At 44.1% G+C, this 19,451-nt stretch overlaps 1 protein-coding gene across 1 annotated transcript in view; it reads right to left on the reverse strand.

The window, feature by feature from the left end:
- The window catches only part of LOC116705671 (dynein heavy chain 9, axonemal), a 144,167-nt gene that overhangs the window by 107,510 nt on the left and 17,206 nt on the right, over positions 1-19,451 (reverse strand). Inside the window, exons 19-34 of the mRNA XM_032542041.1 lie at positions 19,151-19,312; positions 17,326-17,548; positions 16,982-17,148; positions 15,744-15,887; positions 15,434-15,593; positions 15,185-15,340; positions 14,308-14,440; positions 11,534-11,811; positions 11,049-11,179; positions 10,840-10,966; positions 10,301-10,453; positions 9,675-9,800; positions 7,110-7,349; positions 6,174-6,334; positions 1,579-1,735; positions 501-605 (exon numbers count right to left, since the gene is read on the reverse strand). Of these exons, the coding sequence (XP_032397932.1) occupies positions 501-605; positions 1,579-1,735; positions 6,174-6,334; positions 7,110-7,349; positions 9,675-9,800; positions 10,301-10,453; positions 10,840-10,966; positions 11,049-11,179; positions 11,534-11,811; positions 14,308-14,440; positions 15,185-15,340; positions 15,434-15,593; positions 15,744-15,887; positions 16,982-17,148; positions 17,326-17,548; positions 19,151-19,312 (2,623 nt within the window). The remainder of the gene's footprint in view (positions 1-500; positions 606-1,578; positions 1,736-6,173; positions 6,335-7,109; positions 7,350-9,674; positions 9,801-10,300; positions 10,454-10,839; positions 10,967-11,048; positions 11,180-11,533; positions 11,812-14,307; positions 14,441-15,184; positions 15,341-15,433; positions 15,594-15,743; positions 15,888-16,981; positions 17,149-17,325; positions 17,549-19,150; positions 19,313-19,451) is intronic.

Genomic DNA, 19,451 nt, shown 5'->3' on the forward strand with positions numbered 1-19,451 from the left:
GTGTGTGTGTGTGTGTGTGTGTGTGTGTGTTCTGATTAAGCCTTGAACTAAGATAATTCATTTTAAAAGAAATAACTCTAAATTACAAATACAAATGTGCTGTACAGGTGTCCAGATCCCACCAATTCCCCGTCCTATGGCTGCATGTGCTTTGACAGAATTTGTCCACTCAGAGTTGCCGTTATTAAAGATGTGAGCAGCGTGCAGGCGAGCAAAGGGCGGTTTTCCATCCCTAACTCTCATATCAGATCAGAGGAGGCTCCAATTAGGAAGGAGCTCTGGGGTGCTAAGGTGTCAGCCTCGGTGGATTAGTCTTATAGCTGAAGCAATTTACGCGTGCAATCGGTGATGAAGAGGCTATTTACTTCTGCAGAGCTGTTTTTAAGAGCTTAATTTCAACTTTCAACTTCAGTAGATAAAAAATCACCGATTCTCTGGCCTGAAGATACACACAAGCTGTGCTCAGCACCTGTGGCAGCGGGAACTGGAACGGTTCTTACCTGTACAGCCACCACAGACAGCACCTCCACTGAGATCCTGTTAAACTCGTCAAAGCAGCCCCATGCCCCCGTCTGAGCCAGGCCTTTGTAGATGTCCCCACAGGACTGGTGGACACAAAGAGAAAGACAGATATTCAGATGACCACTGCGGGACAGGAAGTCAGTCAGACAGGCTCACAGGTGGACGCCCTGTCTGACTGACTGATTAGACAGAAGATATAAGAGAAGCATTGATGGCAGTGAGAACAACAGGCTGGGAGTAGGCGTAGAATAACTGGATGATGCTTATACACGGCCTCGCACTAATACAACAAGGTGTTAAAGGCAAAAAGAGAAAGGCTAAAATGTCTACCACCCACACTTCAGTTTTCCCCAACATCGACCTGAGAGCAGGTGAACAGCTGGACCACGATGAGGCTCGCAGCTGACTTCTCTCTCCAATTACAGGGCAGAGGAAACCTTCTCTGACGCAAACCGGAGCTGACTGCTGGATTGATGCTGTGTGTGTGTGTGTGTGTGTGTGTGTGTGTTTTAGGTGGTGCAGCTGGAGGAGCTGCTGGCCGTTATTATTTCTGTGTGTGCATAACTGAATATGAGTAACAGTGCAGGGCTCTGTGTTCCCCCTGGAGTACATTAGCACTTCTCTCTGACACCTTTCTGCGGAGTGTATGGCCGGGGGGGCTGTACGCCTCTGTACTGTAATGATGCCCCTGTCTGGGGGAAGCAGGAGAAAGCTGGATCACAAGATTATGTTTATGTCTCCCCTGAGCAGTCTATGTGCAGAAAGTGAGTGTGTAAGAGTACACAGGAGCGTATAATAAAGAGAGGTGGAGGAGGCATTTTCAAAAGGGTTAGTTAAGAAATAACAATCTGGGTTTAACTCATCAGCTTTTCTTTAAGAAGGAAGCAGGCACAAGAAAGATGAAAAGAATAAAAGATGAAAAGAGAAGGGCATAAAGGTGGGTTGACAACTGTAATAACAAATGGATCCCATATCACTGACAAAGATGAAAAGAAACAAGCACAATGTGAGCTGCTGCCAATGCACATTAGCTACGTGCCCATGAATGCTTGTCACCTTATAGTCCATCTGCTCAGAGCAGTTGAATACATAGACCATGATTCCGAGGGCTCGGCCCAGGTCTTTGGTAGTCTCAGTCTTCCCAGTGCCTGCAGGCCCTGCCGGAGCTCCACTCATGGTCAGGTGGAGCGACTGGGTCAGGGTGATGTAGCATCTAGAAACAGAGAAGAGACACGCGCATGCATCACTGACGGGGGCTGGAGCCCGACAGCCACTGGCTGCTCTTCCATTCATAAAGATCCTTCCATTCATCCAGTGAGCAGCTGGACTACGCTAACACGTTAGCTCACGGCTTAGCATAACAAGTGCACTTTGACCTTTTCCACCTAAAATGTTCCACCAAAATAATTATATACTGTATATACAGGGCGTGATTTGTGAAAACAGAGGGAAACAAAACATGCAAGAATGGAATCTCCCTTCCAATACCACCTAGGATATAGAGCCCCTCAGCCAGCCATGCCAAAACACTATTATATAGATTAGACTATATAGATTAATGAACTGAATATTCAATGGGAAACAATCTCAAAATTAAATCAATACATAGTGTCAACATTACACACAGAGCAGAGAGAACGTAATACTTTGACCCAGGAAACGCTCGTTCATTCCTCGGGAGGGTTTTAATTACAATCAGTAGATACTTTTTATAAAAAATAACCTTTGGTCATATTTGGTCAAACTGTCGCTATATCCTGACAGTCATGCATGAAGGAGATCCTGTTCCTCCTCCTGGTGCCCCTAATGGCATTGGGGAAACAACCAATCAGACCCCAGGGTCTCTAGCCCAGTGTTACTACTGCTGATGACCTCCATTCAGAAAGCTGTGGCAGTGAGATCGGCAGGGCTTGGTTTTGGCTCGACTTGGTCACAAACCTTTAAAGCGTTGATCATCTGATTCACGTAGTACTGTCAGGAGATAGGGACAGTTTGAACAAATCTGATTTTTTTATGTTGTTGCTGTATTTCGTTTGTTTTGTCCATATACAACTTACGGTTTTGAAGGGAGTTTATTTTCAGCCTGGCAACAACACTCCAGGAAGTCGAGCGCCCAGATGTTGGTCGGCAAGAAATACTTTCACAGAATGATGGAAAAGATACAAATGCACAAAATAAAGTGCCGAGTGACCAGGCATGTTGAATACATGATCAACAGCTCCATTATAACACTAACTGTTCACATCAGCTGCAGAGATATCATCATTATCCTAATCATCACCATAATCAGGGAGCGCATATTATCGGTTACTAAACTACACACTTTGCCAAGTGAGCTGGAAGTTATTACCTCCTGCCCCAGCCGGAGTTAACTAGTGAAATGGCTGTGGGGATGAAGGAGGGCTTGTACCTGTTACTCTTAATCACAGAGAATCTGAACCTAGAACCAGAGGGCAACACCTGAAACTCAGAGTAAGGGGGTGGGCACCGTCAGATAGGTTCGAAGAGCAGCAGAATGCAACTGGAACTACTGGATGAAGAACCCTGAAACAGCATGGCTCCCTGCAGCTGCATGCACAAACTGGTAGAACACATGCTGAAGACCTGTAGGTCAAATGGATGGATGACACCGTGGGTTTTCTACCTAAGTGTACTTCTTTATTGTTCTACTTCACTACCACATAATCTAATAAATATGGGAGGACAACAATCTATGATTAATTATCTACAGTTCTGTGTGTGAGAAATCCCAGTTCTCCAAAGTAAAGTGATATATTATAGTCCCAGATAGGACTCATTTTAAAATGATAAGCATGTACACAGCTCTGCATTCGGCTCCCCCCTCAATGATCCAGAGTGACTTTATGGTTTTATTTCTACAGCAGCATTTAGAAAACTGCACACAGCCGTAAACAGTGCAAATGACACAGTCTTATTACTAGCACAGACAGTCATCCATCATTGTGCATAACCTCATTATATGATAATAGAATCTGCTCCTGTGCTTTGATTATCACGCAGGCTGATTAGCAACCCCAGTGACAGAAGCCGTCAGGACTAACAAGCAGCGGGCCTGTCTCGTATCAATAAAAACCAGCAGCATCATGGACGTGAACTGATGGAGACAATCAGGACTTTATTGATCAGGGCAATAAACACAATGCTTTGCCTTGAATATTAACACAGCAATGATTTTAATGAGCTGCTGGTTAATAGATGATGTATGGAAGGGGATAATGTTGGAAAGCACAACAAGAGACAGAAGCTCACAGAAGACAAATGATCCCATCTGTCTACAGTGTCTCATCCCCATATCAGCGCCAACAGGCTCTATGGGCCAAACATCTCCCATCAGTCGTGTCCCAGTAGGCCTGGAACAATAATTGTCTAACTGTCAATTTTTTTCAAACATCGCGGTTTCTTTGTTTAACCCCATAGATTGCTATCATTAGCTAGGGTCCTAAGGGAATGTAGTTGTTGACTTTGGTTAGCTCTGCCAAATTGTAACACTAGAACAGTGGCTGTTGAAAATGTGTCTGTTTGGAGGGGGCCGGTTGATTGGGCTGTGGTATTCCTGCTAGAAGAATTCATCAAAACCAAAATGTACCCCAAAAGGATTCCAGAGGGACCCCGACCCACTTCATATGCAACTCCACTGGATAGCCTACTACTGACTTCCAGTCTACGTCCACATCAGAGGAAGACATTGTACTTCTACAGTTACCTGATTCATAATGTAATCACAAAATATCACAATCAAAATGTGGAGTAATCAGACATTAGCCATATGGACTCATGGCAGGGCGCTATCCATCCGGCCCGTTATGGGAGCTAATCAGCACCTATCTGCCTTAATCAACCACCAGGACCGGAGCAACTGGCCTCCAGAGACAAGCTCCCATTTAGCTCCGGACTCTGTGTGTGTGTCTGTCTGTGTGTGTGTGTGTGTGTCTGCAGAGAAAGAGAGAGGCAGAGAGAGGGAGCAGGAGAGAGAGGCAGAGGGAGAGAGAGAGAGAGAGAGAGAGAGAGAGACAGAGGGAGAGAGAGAGAGAGAGAGAGAGAGAGAGAGAGAGAGAGAGAGAGAGAGAGAGAGAGAGAGAGATGTGTGTTATTATGATCGTTAACTAATTCATCATTTCGGCAGAGGTGTTTCTTTCCATCCAGGTGTAGTGGTTGATGGTTGACGGTGTAGTATGGATTTATGGATTTGATTAGCGGGGGTAATGTTATCAGTGATGGAAGTTAGCAGTAGTTAGAGTCTGATGAAGAGTGCTGTGTCTGCCTGTGGAGGAAGAATCTCTGAGATGACGTTATGTTCTGCCTCTGGTCAGAAGAGGAGACTGGAGGCTACAGCTCATAACAACTTTATACTATTATGGTTTATATCCAGCAATCATGTAGCGATCATTGGAAGCAGGAAACGAGTCAAAGAGTCAAACTCCCAGAAAACGTGATGCGCTCCAACTCTCAGTTCTTCCAAGTCCAGGCTCAAAAGGTTTCTGCCATCATTACATTTAGGGCTATTCATTCATATATCTTATCATATAGCTTACAGCTTATTTTTATCTTATATTTTTGTTTTATTCTATTCAAATCATATTTATGTCTTTTGTATATTGACTCATGTTTCTTTTATATCTTATTTCATGGTTTGCCTTTTGTCTCTACTGTATTCACACTGTCAAACTAAAGACAACTTTTGTTCACAGCTACTGTGATATTTGGTGACATCCCGTTTTCCCCTGACAGCATCTTCTCCTCCCGGCTCCGTTAGAAAGAAACTTGTGTCACAATATCATGAAGCAAACATGCTTTTCTCTGTTCTCTCAAGTCTTGGATTAAAGGATTTGACACCCAGCTCCCTGGTCCACGGTCCATTGTTGAAATGAAAGCCGGTGGCAACCAGCGAGGGCATGCACCATATGGTGACGTCTCGCTACACGGCCGCTGAGCTCACCATCAAAGCCCATTGTCTCTGCTTTGTTCAGGCTTCAAAGGGAATGCTGGTCAGTCTGGAAAACCGCACCGTCAAACACTGCCAAAGGGATCTGGGAGGCGGGGATTCATCTCTGCGTAGTTGAAGCTTTATCGGGAATCCTACACATCATGTGCACGTGAACAAACAAGCTGCTGGCAAAGTGGCCGAGCTGAGTTGTTCTACAAGGTTTGGCTTGTGGTAGGTATCAAAAATAATTCAAAAAAAGATCCTTAGAATGATGATTATTGTAAAATGAGACGCATGTATCCTTTAGTCAGAAAAATACTAATTTTCATCAACACAGATTGAAAAAAATCTATTAATGGATTTCAAGTGGGTTTCATGCTAACTGGTAGATTGGGTAAGCCCCGCCCACTCTGCAGCGCAGTCTGGAACCCTGCACGTTTAATTAATTTAACAGCACAGATTTATTGATACAAGCATGGTCATGTCATGTTATTTCATTACATATGGCATTGGTAAATTTGCCAGCATTAGCATTGTTAACTGCATAGGCTATATGATGTGCAAGAATGGAAAGTTTGGTATAGCAACACCAAAGGAAATAGCATCAGCTATCAGGCAGTTAACAAGCAACCATGACATTTTGTTGCCTCTGAACACACACACACACAGACACACACACACACACACACACACGAGGCCCCCGTACCTGTCTGTTAGAGGAGTGATGACTAATCGGGGCGTGTTGCCCAGGTATTCGTAGGAGTAGAGAAACTGGGCATCACAAATGTTGGCAAAGCAGTGCTTCTCCTTCTCATCCCAGCGGTGTCTCAGCTGGGACAGCCACACGAAGGCCTGAGAACTCTCCACCTTGAAAATAATAAAGAGAGCTTTGAGTGAGAGCCTAGGCTTATAATGAAGCTAAAAATAATCGAAGCTTTACCAGCCTCTAATTATGGTAATGACATGCCTTGCTTGAATATCTTGAGTGCATTACTCACTGGTAATAGCCTCTCAAAAATACAGCAGCAGTCGTGGTGTCTACACAGGAATGCATAGAGTACCCACACCTTCTCACTCCCAGAGCACAGGAAGTGACACTTCATCAGGGGCCTTTGCTGTTTGTTACTGAAGCAAAAAGGCTCATTTAGAGGCATATTTAGTAGGGGCATATTTAGTAGGGGCATATTTAGTAGGGGCATATTATTTAGTAGGGGCATATTTAGTAGGGGCATATTATTTAGTAGGGGCATATTTAGTGGGGGCATATTTACAGGCTCTTAGTCGGGACTCTTGGCGTCACTTTTTGACGCTCCGGGTCAGGACGTATGTTTAACTGACATGGAGCACAAGAACAGGAGAGTTAGGTTTGGGAAAAGATGACGTTGATTCATTGACATGTGGGACAAGAACGGGACATGTCTCTCTACTGTTGTGTCTGTACTGTTGTGTCTCTACATTCTATGTCATCTTACAGCGCTGCGTTTGAGCTGCTGCTCTGCCCGCTGGGTTTCATCCAGAAGCCGAAGGCTGATTTTTGCGTTGGTATCAGACGCTGAGAGCCACTGACCTCGGGTCAGTATTTAACCAGTTGGGAGTGAGAACGGGTGTCAACAGTACATGTTGTCTGCCACATTGATCTCACCTTCTGAGTGATCATCTTGGCCACCACGTCCCTGGCGTGGACGTCGATGGTGCAGATGGTCATGACTTTCTGCCGATCGCCCGGCGTGAGCTGGCCAACCAGCATGGAGATGAGGGTGTTAAGCTGGGACACCTGCTTCCTGTAGTACTCCTTCATGGCGCTGTCGTAGCCCTCCTCCAGACGGGCGAACGCCATGCCGATGTCAGACGTCCACCAGATCTGAGTGCAGGTCAGCGCCACCTGGATCAGGAACAATGGAAGAAATGTTGATGAGATTTCATGCAGAAGCATTCCTGTATTTAAAGGGGTAATATACAGATGGCAGCATGCTTGGCAGCAGCAGCAGCTTGTGCTCGCTGCCACTTTGACACGTTACCACCTTTCACACCTCACATTGTTTTTATTACGTTCATGGAAACAGACCCATTTTATAATGCAACCATTAATGAATTGCTATATGACATAGCATTATTCTTGAGGCGCTGGATGAAGACAGAAACATCTAATTTCCCCAGCCCCATTGTTGGTCAGTTAACAATTTATTTTACACAGAAAAGATAGAGAAAAAAAGAAAGAAAAAAATAGTAATATTGACATAGAAATACATTTCATTTTCTTTTCTCAGTCTAGCTAGCTGTCTGGATTTACCCTGCAGAGATCTGAGGACCAGGTAACCATAGTCCTCAGATTGGACAGATAGTCTAGCTAGTTGTCTGGATTTACCCTGCAGAGATCTGAGGACCAGGTAACCATAGTCCTCAGCTTGGACAGCTAGTCTAGCTAGCTGTCTGGATTTACCCTGCAGAGATCTGAGGACCAGGTAACCATAGTCCTCAGATTGGACAGATAGTCTAGCTAGCTGTCTGGATTTACCCTGCAGAGATCTGAGGACCAGGTAACCATAGTCCTCAGAAATCCACCAGAGGTTAGAGCGCCAACACAGAGAGAGAGGACGGGGACGGACATCAGGCATCATTCCCGGAAGTGACACGTCGTGGATATATTACAACTTATATACAACTTATTTTCCAGGTATTCTGATTACTGAAGAACAAGTTGCTCTGTTCTAAGAAGCAACCTATAACATATAACATAACCTATAAGAGGTTATGTTATATACTTTCCTACCATCATATTTATTTAACACCCTGTAATATTGGATTAGCAACCTTCTCCAAAGCTTTAGGACCAAGTGCATCCTAGATTTCATCTTCAACATCAACATTCTTCAAACTGGGTCACGTGATCGGCTGGACAGAGATGGCGGATTAAGCTGGAGTTCCTGGCCCAACATTGTCAAATAATTGTTTGATATGGTTCCAAATTTATAGTTTACAACTTTGCACTTGCTAGAGTGACTTGAAGCAGAATGGCAAACAAGACAAAGTCCAACGCGGCGATCCGGACGCCATTGCAGAGGCATTAGTGGAGAAACAGAAAAGCTACTACCTCGAACCACGTTTTCCTCAGATCCAGTCTCCGATTCAACAGATGGAACTCGGCAACAACAATAAGCTAACTGCTATCCATACCCAGCCATACCATGCTGTACTTTTTTCCTTGTATGGGCTGTACTTGCTAGTTTTTAGATAGTTTTAGATATTATTTTGTTAACACTTCCACATTTCCATAATTCCCAAACTAGACGGACTAAGAACCTTTATTTTCCTTTGTACAAAACATCTTGTAGTTTCTACTAAATTGTGTGGAGTTACTTTGTGGAATGAAAATGAGCATTTAATGGATTCCTCTGTGTTGCTGTATAAAAAAGTAGAAAAGCCCTGCTGTCTGAAACATTTGATTTGGAAAAAAGATCAAAAAGATCACTCCTACAAACTATTGTTTATACAGTAAATACAGCAGTTGCTTTTGTTTCGCTGCATTTTTTCTTCTTTTTTCTTCATGCATTTTCTTCTACACTTATTTTGTAAAAAAACTTCATTCATCTCTTTGAAATCTGAGATTACAGAGTGGAACTTGGAGCTTGTTTCATTGAATGTTAGACATGGTGGGAGGAAGTGTACCTCTGTCTCAGGCTCACCTGTCCAACACGGACCACATGTTCTCTTACCTTTTGGTTGGTAGATGCAGCCTCAGCCTGTACCTGGTTAGGATCTGTCTCTGGCTCCTCTCTCTGACAGCACAGAGATATTCTGCTCATTCAAACTGTCTTTTTAGGGTTAGATCCCATTCTAATCTACTTTGGCTTTTATTTTCTTCTTTCCAATGTCCCAGATAGCTTTCTTTAAGGAAGTTGCTGTTGGTCTCTGCATCCTCAACCCATCCTCCCTTACCATTTGGTACCTCAACTTCTCACCTACCACATTGTCTTCCCACCTACCCTCACCCCTTCATCCATTCACTTTCCCCGTTTGCAATCAGCTCAGGTGATGGCACATGAGGGGGAACCCCCACACTGTGTCACTCCACCCGGTCAGAATCTGGCTGCCAACTGTGTCTGTAAAGCCTTGGCGAGTGTGTGCACTGGACTGCAATATGTAAGAGAGGCATGCACATTACTCTGGTACCAATCCATCAGTTAAACAGCCCGCTGAGACGGTTTACCTGCGCCGGATAGTCAAAGAGCCACTGCTCTCTGGGTTTGTCCTCGTAGGCCAACACTGCCTCGGTCATCTGGTGCCGGACCGTGGAGCGCATGCTCTGCAGAACCCGGTTCAGCCACACCTCCACCTTACACAAAAACCCCAGACAGGTCCATGAATACAAATGTAAAAACACTTTGCAATGTGTGTCACGTGAGCACCGACGGCTTTCTTATCAACGGACCCTAATGAGGTCATTAATAAGCATTAGAGTGAAAGTGGAGTCAGGCAAATACTATGGGATGTAATGGAAAATTAATGGATTTATAGGCTTTGATATGCAAAACCCCAGGGGCAATGACAGACTCCATTTCATTTCCTTCCTTTATTGTGGGTTGTGATATGTGTATTTGATATAAATATATATATATATATATATATATATATATATATATATATATATATATATATGTTCTTCTATTACAGAAAAGGGCAGGTAAGACAGTTTCCTCGTCCATTACATTCCTTTGCAGACAGCTGTAGTGCCACGGTCAGCACTAAGTCCCTTGAAGATTATAAATGTCTTTAGCATTTAGTGATGGCAGCCCAGTTTTAGAGACATGAGTAAATGAAGACGGGTGTATTTACCTGTCCAGTGCAGTCACAGGGCTCATTAAAGGGGACATACTCCTCCTCTTTGCTGTACATGCCCAGACCAGTCTGAGAAGGATTCCCCTGTCCATCTGCTTCAAATTGCATCTTAGCCATGTTGTCAAACAGCTTAGACAGATGCTTCTGGACCTAAGCAAACAAACAGGCCCACTCAGCTCATGGTAGCCACGCACGCGTCATTACTGTTCTTCAGGATCATTTATAGAAGGGCAGGACCTATGTTCTGCAGCGTGCCTGCTAACTTCCTCTTTAAGGAGATTTAGTAGAAAGTTTGTGCTTAACAGTGATTTATTTCTTCATGGTGGAGAAGCATAAGACAATGTCCTGATGATGGAAGTTGGAACAATCTGCAAAACTATAAGCGACATTGCCCCTGTGTGGACACCGCGGGTACTGCCGAAGTCAACAGCCCTCAGCTAAATAGCTGAACGTTGCAATGGAACATGGTTTATGAAAGAAGTAAAGTAGAAAGTAAGTCTGGGAACAGACTGAAGCTTAAAATGCAGTGGAGTCACCTGGAGCGGGTTGGTCCCATTAGACAGGATGTCCAGCAGATCAGCCGAAGAGATGAAGTAAAACCTGGGGAAGGCCAGACGCTTGGTGTCCAGGTATTCTGCCAGAGCTTTTTCACATAGAGACAGCCTGTAGAGAAACACAGTCAATGTGTGCATCCATGTGTCTGAAGTCTAAAGACTGATCACAGATATTCAGAGAGAAGTCTCACCTGCTCTGGATGTCCTCCAGTTTACCAATCAGGCCCGGTTTATTGGTGGCCTCCACTACGTTGGGCGTTTGATGCATGGCGTTTGCCAGCTCTTTGAAATCAGCATCAATCCCTTCAAAGCGCCTGGAGTCCTGCAGAGGAAGGGAGCCCGGCCGGGGGATTTAGGTTCCCAAAAGAGAGAGAGAGTCGAGTCAGAGGTTTAATAGCAAACATCTGGGTTTAAGCCCAGCCCCGACGTTGTGGGAGCAATTAATAAAAAGTTATTTAATCTCAGCTCGCTAAACTGGGAGTATGAGCCAATTAATGCATTCTTAATTAGCTAAAAAAAGTCTAGAAGACTATAAAAGTTGCGCTCTCTGGGTTCCTTTGGCAACGACAGGGCGCAGGTCAAGGCCTGCTTGCATCTGAGCTTGTCGGGGATGTAATTAGCTGTGTGTGTGTGTGTGTGTGTGTGTGTGTGTGTGTGCATGTGTTCAGCATGTAACCTCTGGCAGCTGCGAGCGGATGTCCTCCGAGCCGATGAAGATGCTCTCCAGGTGGGTCCATGTGCGCTGCACCTCGAACCAGATGGAGATGACCGAGTCGGCCACAGACAGCTTGCTCTGCCAAGACGACACCTCGTCCAGGAAGTGGGCGATGTACTTGGAGGACATGAGGTTCTGCAGCTGCACCTGGTTGTCCTCCAGCGTCTCGATCAGCTCCTCGTCCGTGCGCAGCAGGGGCACGTGGGTGCGGCGGTGGGGCTCGTACTGGAACTGCATACCTGGACAAGACACACACACTCAGATATAGGTCATAGACTCTGGAAGGCGGGGGGGGGAACTCTCATGCTGACTACACATGAGACGCGGGCCCGCGTTGCATTTAAGACTTTTCAAAGACTTTTATAATACCATTCAGAATTAAATGTAATAACAACTTTATGGCCATACGGCAAACGTATGTCAAATATCAGAAAGGATTTTAGACTATAAAAATTATTGTTTACCAAGTACTTCACCCAATACAACATTTTATTGTAGTACTCAATACATACATGCTTTCCAATCCAATCCAATCCACTTTATTTGTATAGCACATTTTACAAACACAAAGTTACCAAGTGCTGCACAGAAACTCAAACATACAAACAATTAATGTAAATATGGTAAAACTAATAAGAGCATCTGTTTAAAAGTTAAAAAAATAGATAAAAATACTAAATACTAAAATACAATAAAACATAAGAGCCACAGAGGACCACACAACTCACATGGAGTTAAAAGCCAAAGAATAAAATTGTCTTAAGACAGACTTAAACACTCAACTGTTGGGGCTGTTCGACATGGGGGGGCAGAGCGTTCCAGAGTCTAGGTCCAGCCACAGAAAAGGCCCTGTCCCCCGAGTTTTAAGTTCGCTTTTGGACCACAACGGGAGCTGGCTCTCTGACCTCAGTGATCGCGCCGGCCTATAAACTGGATAGGTCTGAGATATATGTTGGGGCCAGTCCATTCACAGCTTTAAAAACAAACAATAAATCTTAAAATCAATCCTAAACGTACAGAACAGTGCAGAGGCGAGAATTGGACTTATATGAGCGGCTTTTTGGTTCCAGTTAAGACGCGCTGCAGAATTTTGGACTAACTGTAAGCGTGAAAGTGCTTTGTGACTTATACCGTATAAGTGCATTACAGTAGTCTAAACGAGAAGAATAAAAGCTGTATAGCTTGTTCAAAACTGTTAAAGACAAAAACGGTTTAACTTTGGCTAAAAGACGAAGATGATAAAAACTAGTTTCACAACTGCATTTATTTGTTTGTCAAGTTTAAAATCACTGTCTATTTTTACCCCAAGGTTAGTTACAACAGGATGCACAAAATCACTGAGGGGCCCAAGTTTACATAGATTGTGGGACCAAACTGCATGACTCAGTTTTACTCTCTTTAGTTTTAAAATTTTGGGCTAACCACGCTTTGACGTCATTTAAACAGTTTAGTAGGGGTGTCAGGGAGCTGCCTTCCTGCTTTTGATTGGTATATAATTTGACAATCTCAGCATAAAGATGATAGAGATGCCATGCTTTTTAAAAACTATCCAAGTGGAAGGAGGTACAGTGCAAAAAGATAGGACCAAGAATAGATCCCTGGGGGACTCCACGTTAGAGGGCACAGTTGATGATAGGTCCCCAATTTTAACAAAGAAGCATCTCCCTGAAAGATATGACTGGAACCATTTTAAGGCAGTCCCCCTAACTCCCACACAGTTTTCCAAGCGAGATAGTAGAATTGTGTGGTCAACTGTGTCGAAAGCAGCATGGAGATCTAAAAGCACTAAAATGGCTGAATCACCAGAATCCGTTATTAAAAACAGGTCATTAAAAACCTTTAAAAGTGCAGACTCAGTGCTATGAAATGCTTTAAAACCTGACTGAAAAATATCTAAAGTGCCATGTGCCTCCAAAAAAAACTGTAGCTGCATAAATACACATTTTTCCAAGATTTTTGATAAAAAAAGGAAGCTTTGAAATAGGGCGATAATTTGAAACATTTGTAGAGATGCTTTGGGACAGAATAATGAAGGAATTGGTAAATACTATGGAAGGACAATACAAATGTTTAGACCTTTATGAACAAAAGGTAAGACTTCCTAAAGAAATAAGTGCCCTGCTCTAGTGTTGCAGATATCCACAATGCTACATCCCATGTTTCAAAAACACCACCTGTTCCCCACAGCCTACAGCCGCCTTTAGCTTAGCTTAGCTTGGCTCCAGTAATTCTGAAAATAGGGATTCTACAGGCTTCAACAAGTCAAATTTAAGAACCTTTTAAGACTTTTATAAACATAATCTAAGACCTATAGCACCACATTAAAAAAAAACTGGAAACATCGCTAATCTTACACTTGCCCAGAGCTGAAGAATATAAAATGTGTCCCTGAACGAGGCTGGCGCAGCCTTGCACTCGGCTGCAACATAAGTTGCATGTTGGTCTCATTTGTAGTCATATTGCAGAAAATTATATATACCGCCACAGAATAAAAAAGGTAAAAAAAAAGCGCTGTGGAAACATTCAATCTAGATCTGTTTCTAATTATTTTAGACCTAGAACACGATTCGTCAGTGAATTTAAGACTTTTTAAGGCCTAACATTTAGATTTTGAAATTTCAGACTTGTTAAGACCCCGTGGAAACTCTGGTAAAGGGCTCTTGGGTTTTGTGAAAGGCACTACATAAATACAAGTTATTGTTATAATTACTACAACAGAATGTCTCTGCCTGTACCTGTCCATGTGGAGTTGAGCTCAGAGAGGACTTTCTCCATGCCCATCTCTTTAACAGCCTTGTCCACGATCCCTCTCACCTCCTCTTCAAAGCAGTGCAGCTCCAGCTGCAGCAGGCTGGCCAGCGTGGTGTCCTGCTCAGACAACACACAGCTACACTTTATCATATGATAACATTACAACATTAGTTATATTTATATGTGTGTGTGTGTGTGTGTGTGTGAAAAAACTGGACTCACAGCACAGTCTACACATCACATCTCAATATTCTTGGACAATTAATTACAATTACTTATTAGCTACAGAAGAGACAGCAGAGCTGCAGAGGACAGAGGGTTTCTGTCCAACTGGCGTCAACAACAAACACGGCAACAAATTGCTTCTGCAGTTTAGACATATATTATCTATAAATAGTACAGTTTCATACAGCAGCAACCCTCAGCGCCGGCTGCAGGTGTTACACACAGCAGGACAGCAGGACACTACCAAGGCCTGTATTGGTGGTCAACATCAGACGTGGAAAGAGTACAAAGATATTGTACTTCAGTAAAAGTACTATTAAATTGGTAAAAGGGACAGATGTTTACATCAAGAGTCTAAAGATAGAAAACGGGAGGTGGGTTGTTATTATAAGATTCTAATGGTGGCAGCTATCACTGTCTTCCCCTGTAGGAAACAAACCTATCAGTACAAACATCATCTGATCTTCCTTCAGCAGACAAAGCGCCCAGTGAGGATGGGACAGAAAACATGAAATACTCAGAGCACACTGCCCTTAAAGAATCCACATGATATCAACTAAAGAGTGTGCAGCTGGTGAATACAGAACTCAGTGTGCAGTACGTTCTTATAGCTTATCTGGAGAATGGAATGTAAACCTGGTCCATGGTGAAGCGGACTCCAGTAGCAGCCATCAGCTGGTGCCAGTGCCGGGCGCGTATGGCCGGGTTCTGGAGCTCTGCCACGGCCCGCAGGGAGGTGAGGAGGTTCTTCACCCTGCTGTCCAAACCGGTGAAGGCCTCCCACGCTCTCACCTGTGGTACACAAAGACCAGGAATCAGCCTAAGGGCTCTGGACAGACGATAGCAGCTCCGTTCCATCCTACCGTCTCCGCTCTCCCCCCTCACCTCTTTATCCAGCCCCCGGATATCTTTAGAGAAGCGTTTGCACTCCAGCTCCATGTCCTCCACGTGAATGTCTCTCCAGGGAGTCATCTTCCATGCCGCCATGCTGGATTCCACCACGCTGATCATGTCCCACAGCTGCTTCAGCAGGACCACCTCCCGCCTTGGGGACAGAGAAGACAAAGGCATCAAAAAACCAGCATCAAAATTGAAACTCTTCAGATAGCGACAGCGCAGTAAGAGAGCATCTCTGCTATAGTTTGGAATTTGGCACGGGCCTGTGGTATTTCCTGCCTCCAGCTTTGGGCTTTACCTGCATTGTCGGAGCTGTTTGTACTCGGAGACGGTGACCTCGAACAGGCTGGCAGACTCCACCAGGGAGGCCATCACTGCCTCCCGCTCCTGGATCTGCAGCTGGAATGCATCCAACATCTGGTTGGGACTCTCGCTGTCAAACCTGGATGAATGCATGATCCCATTCACACACACACGCACACACACACACACACACTATAAATCAGACAGTGTTAAGGTAATGAAGGGCTGCAGTAGAACCAGACCAGAGTCTAACCGCACACTGTGACAGTTAACAATGGCTTCCATGGCATTAATGGGAAAATAATCACCAGGTTATTAAGAGACCAATTAAACACATAACTAATCTGACAATTAGACATTATGACAAAGCATCTCTTACCTATGAATTAATTATAATTATGTTAAGATTCAATTAGCCTTGTCGGACATGAGAGCCTCGGGATAACACTCTATAATCAGGTGAGGAGGCGGAGAGGTGACTTGTTAATCTATCAAAGCTTCTCGCTGAACTGTGTCATACTTAAGATTATAGCTATCTTATAACATGTAATCAGTTACAGCATGATTCATAATTGTGTACAGGGCTGCAGTCAAGTCGAGTCCAAGACCTTGACTAGGCCAGACCGAGTCAAGACCAAGTCCAAACTGGTTTTAATCCAAGTCAAGACCAAGTCTAGATGAGACATAGGCAAGACCGAGACAGAAAGGATCCAATTAGGCCCATTATTTACTTTAAGTACAACAATTTAATTAAAAACGTTAAGTCACATGGAGCGTATGTGCAGCTTCACATACAGTATAAGATGTTGAGTCTTTTTATTCTGGTGTAACAAGAACATTCTGGACTGCTGATGGACAATGTTCTAAATAACAAGCAACGCAGGTGTCTCTAAAAAAACTGAAGTTCCAATTCTTGAACTTATCGCTAGTCCTGAAGAATTCATAGAACAAAGTGTTAAAATGAAACCGACTGCTCCCTGATGATGGAGGTAGCCTACTGTCCCTGATGTACCAGGCCACCAATCTCAATGCCTGTTCTAGATGGATTTTAAATAAAACTGGTCAGGTACACTTTATCAGTGGCTTCGTTTTGCAGGTGGAAGTTACTTTAGAACGAAAGCATATAGTGCTGGACATGGTCCAAACCAACTAGAAGTCCAAGACGAGTCCAAGACAACAGAAAAGGGTCTTGAGTCTGGACTGGAGTACTACATAAATATAATAAACCTGTACCTGAAGGGCCCGTTGTTGCGAAAGTGCTCCCTGAAGGTGTGCTGCTCCACATCAAATGCAGCACACTTCCGTCGCAGGCTGGCCACCTCGATGGCCTGCAGAGGTGCCACCTGCTGCTTGACTAACACAGCCTGCTTTTTCACATTGTTCCACTTCTCTGGCAACACCTGCAGACAGACGCATACATGGGGGGAGAGGGGGATGAAGGCAAGGAGGGCAGGAGTGACAGGTACAGCACAGAACACAGATTGGTGATTGGAAGACAGAGAGTGGAAGTGAGAGAGATGTCTCTGTCTCAGCTGAAAGAAGGTGTGCTAGTAAAATGACTCCCCATCAGTCCTTACCTCCAGCTGCTTGTAGACCACGTCAGGCAGCTCCTGTTCGTAGAGCTTCAGCAGGCCGATGGTTTGCTGCAGCGGCTCAAACATGGCATCTGTGCTGCTTTGTCTTTCCTTAACAGCCATCAGGTGAGCCAGTACCCCCACCAGGCCACCGTAGTCCCCCTCCTCCACCTGCAGGCTCAGGCCAGCCTCCGCCACACTGATAAACCTCTCCAGATCTGACAGACTGGGAATAGACAACAGGGATCATTACAAAGACACTTATTAGAAATCCCAATTAAGATCAGGTATGCACCATGGGGAGTTAGTGGACCTGTGGAACCAGAATGTCTTCTGTGGCTCTTGAGGAGCTTTCTGAAGTCTGAGTCACTGTAGCTGGCTAACTACCAGCTAACAGCTTAGATGCTAACCGAACCATCCGTTTGGGGAGACATATTTGAACCTTCATCTACGGTGGCCCTGAGAGCTCACCGCACTGCAAAACGAAGAAAACATCTTCACCAATATGACAACACATGCACAGGATCCAGACAAAACGCTGCAAAAAACAACACCAAATAGAGAGATGGTTTCCAGAGGACGCTACAAAGTGATGCACACGGCTGGGACCCGCTAGTTGTTGCCATGAGAACAGAGTGTTGAGCAGGTCTTGTCATGTCTAGCTGCTCTTACATGTTATCATGTTATTACATTTGCTCGTTCAATGAAGATGTGTAGACTTTTTCATTGTGCATGCATTTATTTACTATGGGTAAATGAAATGTTCCGTCTTGGATGTTCTCAGCTGACCTCGGCCAGTCACAGGCTCATGTCAACAACTAGGAGCAGTACAGGTCAAACCGAGCCGTTATGAACTTGGCAGGACAGGGTATCTGAGAGCAGTCTGGGACCGTTCTACATCACATGTAGAACGTGTCCTGCATGTCCATGTTTGTAAAGACACTAGAAAAACTGAGCTGGAGCGTTATTCAGGGTTATTCCCCGGGAATAATCAGACGATCTTGCAAACCTCCTCCTGGAGTACCTTTCTACTTGCACAGATGTGCTATAGTTCCTACACGGCCAATAGGAAACTCAGAAATGGGGTTTCCTACTAACTTATATGATTATAATAGCATCTACATCCCTAATGGAGGAAATTAAGCTTGGTTGCTAAAAGTTGCATTTTGGCCAATGTCAGTAATTTGCACAATTAGCTGATTTAGGTTACACAGCAGAATTTCTGCAGTAAAGTGGCAGTAGACACAGCAGGTGGGATAAGGGTGGACTTGGCAATATTGCTCATATTATCTGTTTTTCACTTTTCAAAAATCATTGACTGTGAGCTAATTTGTCACCAAAATTAAACAAGATTTTATCCAATATTCAGATTTTAGTTCTGGGCATTTATGCAAATTTGTCTATTTTCAATAAGATAATGCCTCATTTGCAAATTTAAAAATAACATTTCAGAAAACTTGTACAATGCATTTTCTTTTTGTCTTCATGTGAGTAATCAACTTGGGAAGTTTCATGTTGATATCTATTAGTTCATTTTTTTAGCCTATTCTTCTGTGGATTCTACTCCTAAATCAACTAATTATGTTAATTACTGACAATGCCACATCCACTAGGGCTGTAGATAATATTACAATCATAAAAATCTATTGGAAACAACATTTCTTGGTCAAGACTATTAAGCCCTCAGGCTCTAGTGCTACTGATTGTGGCAGTTTCATTGAAAACTGCTGCTGTTCCAGGCCTGACAGAGCTCAGCATTATCCTCTAACGTTAGCTAACATGATCCACAATGAGCTAGGGGTTCTAGCAGACCCGGCTGCAGCATCACCTGTTGGTCACATGATCGATGAGGTGCTGTTTGAACATGAAGCTCCACTTTTTGATGATGCTGAGCAAGGCACTCTTCATGCTCCGGCCATCCACCCTCATCCATCCGTGGAACACGTGCACCGGCTCCAGACCCAACACCTCCTCGTAGATCTTCTCGTACCTGCAGCAGGATGACAAACACATCCCAGTCAGTAACCAACACTTCCTCTTCACTCAAAACAAAAGAACTTATTCTAAATCTGAAACACCAGAGCAGGGGGAATGAGAGGGAGAAACACCAGAGCAGGGGGAATGAGAGG

This window comes from Etheostoma spectabile, chromosome 17, assembly GCF_008692095.1.
Source record: "Etheostoma spectabile isolate EspeVRDwgs_2016 chromosome 17, UIUC_Espe_1.0, whole genome shotgun sequence".
Taxonomy (NCBI): domain Eukaryota; kingdom Metazoa; phylum Chordata; class Actinopteri; order Perciformes; family Percidae; genus Etheostoma; species Etheostoma spectabile.